At 44.9% G+C, this 7,992-nt stretch overlaps 1 protein-coding gene across 2 annotated transcripts; it reads right to left on the reverse strand.

Annotated features, from left to right (window-relative positions):
- Positions 1 to 174: 174 nt before the first annotated feature.
- Positions 175 to 7,855, reverse strand: ttc34 (tetratricopeptide repeat domain 34). Of its 2 annotated transcripts, none has more exons than XM_016672106.1 (8): positions 7,030 to 7,855; positions 4,511 to 6,288; positions 3,397 to 3,619; positions 2,632 to 2,824; positions 2,334 to 2,500; positions 1,772 to 2,045; positions 1,423 to 1,640; positions 175 to 1,032 (listed from the first exon to the last, which is right to left on the reverse strand). In XM_016672106.1, the coding sequence occupies exons 2-8, from the start codon at positions 6,214 to 6,216 to the stop codon at positions 499 to 501; spliced, it is 3,315 nt and encodes a 1,104-aa protein (XP_016527592.1). In that variant the 5' UTR covers positions 6,217 to 6,288; positions 7,030 to 7,855; the 3' UTR covers positions 175 to 498. The 2 variants fall into 2 exon arrangements, with proteins under 2 accessions (XP_016527592.1, XP_007553418.2); XM_007553356.2 differs by having other exon boundaries at positions 6,800 to 7,855.
- Positions 7,856 to 7,992: the final 137 nt, after the last annotated feature.

Raw genomic sequence — 7,992 nt, forward strand, 5'->3', positions numbered from 1 at the left:
CTTTTACATATATCTTTTTTTTTTGGCTTATTAATGAGTGTTTGCTGCCGTGAATATGATTAAAAGAAATGCCTCCAGTATTTTAAAAACATGAAACCTGCACATTTGGCACTTTCTTAAATCTCCTGTGTTAAGTGTTAAGACAGTTTGAAATAAATATTCAGGGCTGCAGTCTTGCTTTCAGTAAAATAAGCATCTATTGTTTGTTACAACAATGACTTTGCTAGTGCTCTACATGTATATACAACATTATCTGACTGTGCTGTTTGGTATCTAAAACATAATATATTTGCATCATATTAAACATTATTCCATCATGAAGACGTTGATTCTAAAATTAGGCTGAACTTGGAAGACAGAGTGCTTTAAATTACCATGATTTGTCCTATAAAGGTCCTAGAATCTAGGTCCTAGATGCTGCTTTATCAGTTTTATCCTTCCTTCAGCTGATAAATACCATAAAATCTTCTGTGTCCACCTGAATCTTTTCTATCAGAGCTAGTTGATGTTGCACGGGCCGGCCACCTCTCGTTTGACCCTTGCTCTCAGCCTGCGTAGCTCTGCGTTTTCGCCGTCCACAACCAGGCCGCATTCGATCAGAGTCCAGGCCTTATCGAGCTGCTGCTCCCCGTACTGCTGCAGAGCCGCTCGCATGAAGCGCTCAGCCAGACGCTGCCTTCCCAGACCCGCCTCGACACACTGAAGGGCCTGCTCCCTGTGGAGGCCCAAAGCTCGGGTGAAGTCTTCCAGAGCTGCTCCCTCTCTGGAGCAAAGCACCAAACTGTGGCCTCGCCGACACAGATCCTCCACGCAGATTCTGGGGTCGTCTGAGCAGCTGGCGTGTTTCTGGATGACGCCGTCCAGGTCAGCCACCGCCCGCTCATGGAAGGCGAGCTGCGCGAAGCAGGCGGCCCGCTGGCGAAGATACTGCGGCCTGCGGTGTCCCGTCGCTTGTACTGCTACTGTCAGGAGAGCAAGAGCCTGATTCCACTGGCCAGCCGATGACAAAACGCTGGCTTCCAGAGCTGCTGCCTGTTATAAAAACAGGGAAATTAAGAAATCTCTCTGACTTTTTCCTGGAAACCTTGTACAGTTCATCAAGTCATTGCAGTTAGTTACAATGCAAAGCAAAGCTATTCACGCCTGTAGAGCTTTTCCACAAATGATGCTTGACTATAGAGGTTAGCTGTTTTCTAAGGAGGTTTCTACAGATAATAATTTATTCTTAGGTGTCAGATTAGAAGAGGCTGATTATAAACGCACTACACTTCCATTTGCCTTTCACGGTACATTTATGCAAAGTTATGGTGGAAAAAAAAATGCTAAGAAAAAGTTCAACGATATGAATTACATTCGAAGTCAGGGGATATGAATAAAAGCTTTGCTGCAGTTTCCCCTCAGGTTTCTTGCACAAAGGCTTACCTGTGCCATGCATTTTCGCTGATTAAACGGGATCAGAGCCAGCAAGAAGTCCAGACTAGATGAATCTTTCCCAGTGACTTTGCTGAGTCTGTAGGCTGCGCTTCTCCTGTCCCTCTGCTGCCAGGTCTCCACCACTCCCAGCCTGGCCTGGGCCTCCGCGTCCCTCGGCTCCTGGCCAAAAACCTGGCAGAGGTGGCTGGAAGCCGCCTTAACATCACCTGAAGGAACCGGACAAAAGCAGAGATTTGCAACGTGTCTTATTGTTGACGTCAAACTTGCGAGGAAATTCTGATCGATGTCACCAAGCTCCGCTACTTCTCTGCGCAGTTTGTCAAAGACGCCGTCGCACCTTTGGCTAAAAGTGTGTCCACATAGAGAAGATGCCATCTGGGGTTTCCGCTGTCTGTCCTCATCAAAGCGCCACCAATTACGAAAGCCTCCCTCAGCTGCTCGTCGTGGCAGGGAACTGACTGAGCGATGACGGTGTTTGACAAACTGGTGCGACAGAACTGATGCAGCCAGTCGCAGATCAGCTTCCGGGCTTTGTCTTTGAGAGACAGGATCTCTTTGACGACCGTGTCGGCTTTGATCTGAAGAGCAGCGAGGATGTCGTGAACACATTCCTGGGTGAGAGGAGGAGACAGTTGATGTCATGAGATGAGCGTGGTCGAGTCGCTGATAACTTCTGACATTGAGCTCTGAAAATTTGAATTTCGCTTCTATTTCAGTGGCTGGGGGAGGTCAAAATGTTCTAGAAACATTCTTGGCTTTTTCATGTTTTAGTGCCATCATGTCAGTCAGTCCTGCAGTTTCCCTGCATAAAAGGTTTGGCACAAATTGTAGTTTTTAATAATAACTAAATTTAGACCCAACAAAGGAGTAGCTTTGCCGTTATTTCAGCTGAAAAATACCTTTTGCTGATTGAGCATGAGGTACGTGAAGCCCCTTCCACAGAGAGCCTGAACGTGTTTCTGATGCTCCTTCAAAATGGCACTGAAGTCAAATATGGCCGTCTTCCTCTGGCCCAGCAACACGTAGCACCTCGCTCTTTCAAACAGGGAATCTTCTGCCTCCCCACCTTAAAAATTTATTTATTTTTTTTTTAAATCATGATTTTTAATTCACGTGTCGCCGAAAATGTACTTGGTCGACAATAACAAACGGACTGCTACAAAATATATCGAGAGTTCTTTAGCAAAAGCTAATCACCAGAGGCCATGATAGCAATAGAGAGGTACGCCACAGCTTCCCTGACAGAGCTCTCCTCCAGCGAGGCGTCCAGGATGCGTTTAGCCGCTGTGTGGCAGTGTCCCTGCAGCAGCGCTCGGTCCTTCTGCTGCGCCACAGCCAGCAGGCTGCGCAGGCAGCTGGTCTCCCCGCATGCAAGGAGCTTTTTGAGCAGCTGAAGAAGAAAAGAATAAACAGTAAACGATGTAGACATAAATAAACGTCGTAGTAATTTGACGAGACTAGATCCGGGGACAGAAGCTAGAGGTGGTTTTCAGTTGGATGGCACCCTCAGCAATCTCTCCCATCCGTTAAGATTTGGAATAGCTGGGAGTTAAAGTCGGTATATGGAAATGAACAAACATGCTACAAATATTTAGCCGGTGCCTTACAGCTTCCCAGAAACAGAATTACAGACGACTGAGCCGACTAAGAACCTCAGGAGAGACTGCACACTCCTGCTGCTAATTTGCAGACATGTGGAGATGTAGGAAGGTGAAAGGAAACAGGAAGAGATTTAGTTTATTTTTCTGCCCAGATTTGATCAATTTGTTATAAATTGGGAAATCTAATTAGAGGAGTGTAAATGACTCCATTTTATGAAACATTTGAGACGGTGTCTAGAAAGCTGTTTGGGCAAAATTAAAGGATAATCAAGTTTGGTTGATAAAAGTTGAATTTTATTTTTGTTTGGCTCAAAAAAAAAAGTAAATAAATAAATTATGTTGCTATCTCTAACCTTTGTACCTGATTGGTGTCATAGTGAAAGCCCCTGTGGAGCTGCAGGAGTGCGAGGCGAGCCAGGACAGGAGCCCGAGGATTGGGGGAACCCACAGACAGCAGTAACCTGTGGGCCTCCTCCACTCGCCCAAGCTGGTACAAGGCATCTGCTGTGAGGATGTGAGGCCCGTCAGCATGGGGCTGAAGGTCCATGAGCAACCCGGCCAGAGAATGGACACCAGTAGGAGTTCTAGTGTGCAAAGCAACCAAAGATGCAGCATAACTATGAAGACATCACACTAAAAACATAACTGTAAAACAATGTAAGAAGGTTTGACCTGCTAAATTTACATTCACCATCTTATCTAGAGCTGAAACAGTTCATCACATTTATTGTGATGAAATGATTATTGACATAGTAATTAATTAATTGTTAACTGGAGTATACAGACTCAAAAAAAAGGCAATTTGCTGAAAGAACAACACACTCAGAGCTGTGATTAAGCCAAAACCGTTGTTACATTTTGCATTTAAGATTAAATAAATAAATAAAACTTTGTCTGCAGACACGTTCTACCCTTAACTCTTCATGTGGCAGTTTTAACTTCACCTGGTTCAAATTCTGTTTAAAAACAACTTTTGATATCAATTAATCAAAAAAAAAAATAATCACTAGATCAGCCCCACATATTGACATCAATTCAAGCACAAGGAGTGAAAGTTTTACATGTTGATGTTAGAAGTATTTTGCAGCTGCAGATGCATCCATTGCTACAAATGATCAAGCATGCACTAAAGGAATGTAATGTTATTGCATTCGAGGCAATATCATGTGTATTTTCTTATTTAAAAAGGTCCTAAATTATTTGTGTATTTGCATTTTTTAATGTATTTCTAATATTGTTGGTAAATGATAAATCTGCAGAGGGTGGCAATTTTTATTAATCAATTAATCGTCCAAATTATCGATAGAATAATGTATTACAAAAATAATTGTTAGTTGCAGCCCTAATATCATCATAAGAGTTTGTGCAAAGATATTTAGGAATATCTACGAAGCTGCAATCATGTTACTATTTCTCTTTTTCTTTCTCAAAACACGTGTGAACCAAACACCCTGTCAGTGGGACAGATGTCATACCCTGCGCTGTGGTTTTCTCTCTTTGACGGTGCCTGAGGCTGCCCCTTATGTTTGGGATGCTGTGGATCGTCACTTGAACCGGACTCGGACCTGTCCTTCGCGGACCCCTCCAGCATGACTCGGCCCTGCTCGAGCAGAACTGTAAACAGCAGACCCCTAAAGTTCCACGGCACCAAGCAGCGGACTGTCAGAGCCGTTTCCTGGGGATGCAGCCTGCTGGCTGTCATGTAGTCCAGAGCTGTGAGGTAATTTGACCCAGCCATCATGCGCAGCAGCCCCCTGCCACAAAGTGCCCGCACACAGCTGGACGGGTGCGGCGTGGTGTGCTCTAACACAGCTTGAAAATCTTCTAACGCCCCCTTGTAGTCCCCAGAAAGAAGCCGGGCGTAGCCACAAAGAACTTTGACTGTGTTTTGGTAGCTCTGTTGTCCTTGGGCAGCAGCTAGTTGGCTGCAGATCGAGAGAGCCTCCTTGTGCTCCCCTCTGAGGAGGAGACAGTCAGCCAGCCTCACCCGCAGCTCTCTGCCTCCTCCATCAGGCTCTAAATGGCACAGCGTCCGTAGGGAAGCGATCACAGGGTCCAGAAGCTCTACTCCCTCTGTAGATCTTAGGTCGGCGCGGACAAGGACCCTCTCTTTGAAGCCAGACAAACCCCTCTCAGCCTGCTGAAGCAGATGGTTGCGAGCTGCCGTCCCTGTCCCGTAATCGGTGAAGAGCTTTTTGAAGTAGGTTCTGGCAGTGGCAGGGTGGATCTCAAACGCCTCTCCCAGATCTGTGCACTCCTCGGCCGTTTTGCCACCTGCTGAGAGACAAGCAGCTGCTCGGCAGGTTAAGAGTCTGGCTTTCCTCTCTGGACCATCCTCGGGTAATTCGTCTGCAGGCCGTGGTGACAATTTCTGATGTAAAAGAGAAGTGTAGATCTCTGCGCTTTCCACAAACCTGCCCATCAAGAACAAATCTGCTGCTTGAAGTTCCTGTATTTCTCTGTCATCAGGGGAAACGGCCATTAAAAACTCAACAGCTGTAGACACATCCTCTACATCTATTGCATTCTTCTCCATTGGGGTCGCTGACCTCTTGTTATCTAATGCAACATAGGGACGTATAGGCAGTATTTGATCTTTGAAGGCTTTTACTATTTTGGGCAGGTGTGCAGCTTGTCTGCTACGGACCAGTGAGGCCGTTTCTAATTTGTTATACCGATAAGCTGCTAGGTAAAGCCGTAGTCCCTTCGAACTGTGAGGCTGTGAAAAGAGGCAAGCCAGCGCTCGCGTTATCTCCAGCAACACCTGAGTCGAACCTTCCGGATGAAGACTGCGTTTGCCTTCGAGCAGAGCTGTGCAGCGTGCAAAAATCTCCTCGCAGCCAAGCCCGCCACTCTGGAGGAGGGATTCCATTTTAAAAATGGTGGCAGACAAATTGTTGGGGCACAGCGTTGACAGGAAAACAGCCGCAAGGCCTTTATTGATACCGTCGGCTGACTGATTGTCCCCATGACCGTCCAGCCAACCTTCTAGAGTAGAGATAACCTTAACCAGACTGGACCTTTCCAGTTTCCTCATGTGGGATACAGCCGAGGTGGCATGAGTCCTGAAGGCAGACATGTACAGCGTCGTGGCCTCCCCTGGGTTTCCACTTTGAAGGAACCTGTCTCCATCTGCGCACAGCTCTGAAACGTTGACTCGAGGACAAACCAAAGCAGTCATGATCAGATGTCAGTCCCTTTCTCTTCTTTCCTCTCTTCAGTTGTTCATACAGTAAAGTCCTGCAAAATCCCTCTGCGAAAGGGAGAAAAAGTCTACTTTTAATACTTTTAGAACTTCACCTAGTATCAATTACAAGATTTCTGTGTGTCTGTGTATAGGTATTTCTGAATAGAGCACCACTTTTTAACTGTTGCACATGCAACCCTTTCTACTCTGAAAAGTCTGAATAAATCCTGAGCATCCTATTCATGAGACTGTAATGCTGCAATACAGACTGCTGCAGGAGATCTTTCCTGCCCCACAGTCATAGAGCTGCATCAAGTCCTTGAAGAACCACGAATAATATGAGTTACAACAAAATGTAATTTCCCTTTGAGATAAGTAAAGTATTTTTTTTATTTAAATTGATTTAAAAATGATGTTATAAAAAAGGAAAAAGTCTGTCTCTAATCTGACTTTAAAACATCTTAGAGCGCCCCCGTGTGGTTCTTTGGCTCACATTAACCCTCTCATGACATTCTGTTTCACCACCAAAAGCCAACAAAAGTTTGTACTTTCAAAATGAGCAAAACCACCAACCCACCTCTGTGGTGGCCTTAGCCTTGTTTTGATTTACTTCTTTCTCTCTCCACGTGATAAACAACCCGAGTGCAGGCAACCCCGGCCTCACTTATGAAACTGAATCGCTGTGGGTGCGTGGTTGCCACGACAACGCGAGTGCGTCCGAATAGCAGGGACTCCCGTGCTTATTTTTCCGAAGATTTAGCAATTAGGCGATAGACAGAAAGTGTGCGAAGACAGAAATGAGCTGACCGCGATAAGCTTCGCATGTCGGTGAAGCAGTTCCTCGCTTTGACTCCTCTCTCTTCTCGGAACCGGGCAGTTCTCCGCGACAGTCGTTCTCAGGAGCTCGGCTCGTGGTTGCCATTGGAAACCACAGACGCCCGTTCTCACACTATGATAGGCCGTGGGGTTAGCGAGTGGACTGGAACCTCTCCGTGGTACGGTTATCTCAGAGCTAAAGCCGACGTAAAAAAAAAAATAGGAAGAGTTGCAGAGAAAGCAAAACATTAAACTAAAAGGTCATCAGTTGCCTTACCGTAGAAAATATAGATAATATATAATTTGTGTTGGCATCAGTATTTGAGTACATGGTGAACCCATTTAATAACCTCTAGAAGTTAGAATTGGTTTAATTCAGAAACACTGAGGGGTCATGTCACAGCATCTTAATTAGTCCTAAACTTAAGGCCACTGTAAAACTATTTAATCTTCCTCTTTTTTCTTTTTGTTTTCTTTCTAAATCATTCAGAGATGGACTCACTGGTGTGCTTTGATAATGTCAGCTTTCAAGATTTTAGCTGGAAAGCAGAATTCATGGTTTCGTTCCTTGTGGCAGTAAAGCTGCCCCAGACAATCACACTATTATAATGGTTCTTTTCGTCATCTCCTGGTTGAGTCTTCATTCCTCTCTGAGTAAATTTTCAGCTTTCCTCTTCTTTCTTCTCACTGTAGATCACTGATGTCCCAAATGGTTAGAAACAGCTTTGTAACCCTTCTGTCTACCATAAATATAAATGACTTTTTCATCTTTTCATGAATTTCTTTACACTGAAACATGACGTGTTTTGTAGCCCGCTTCGTTCGTCAGACCGTTTCTATTTTAGCGACACTTGACGTCTGGCAGTAAATATAGATCTGAGTGAACAAAACATATTTCACTGACATGATAACCAGGTGGATTTTTAATATATTTTTTTTTAACTTGATCGTGAC

Source organism: Poecilia formosa, unplaced genomic scaffold, assembly GCF_000485575.1.
Source record: "Poecilia formosa unplaced genomic scaffold, Poecilia_formosa-5.1.2 Scaffold56, whole genome shotgun sequence".
Lineage (NCBI taxonomy): Eukaryota > Metazoa > Chordata > Actinopteri > Cyprinodontiformes > Poeciliidae > Poecilia > Poecilia formosa.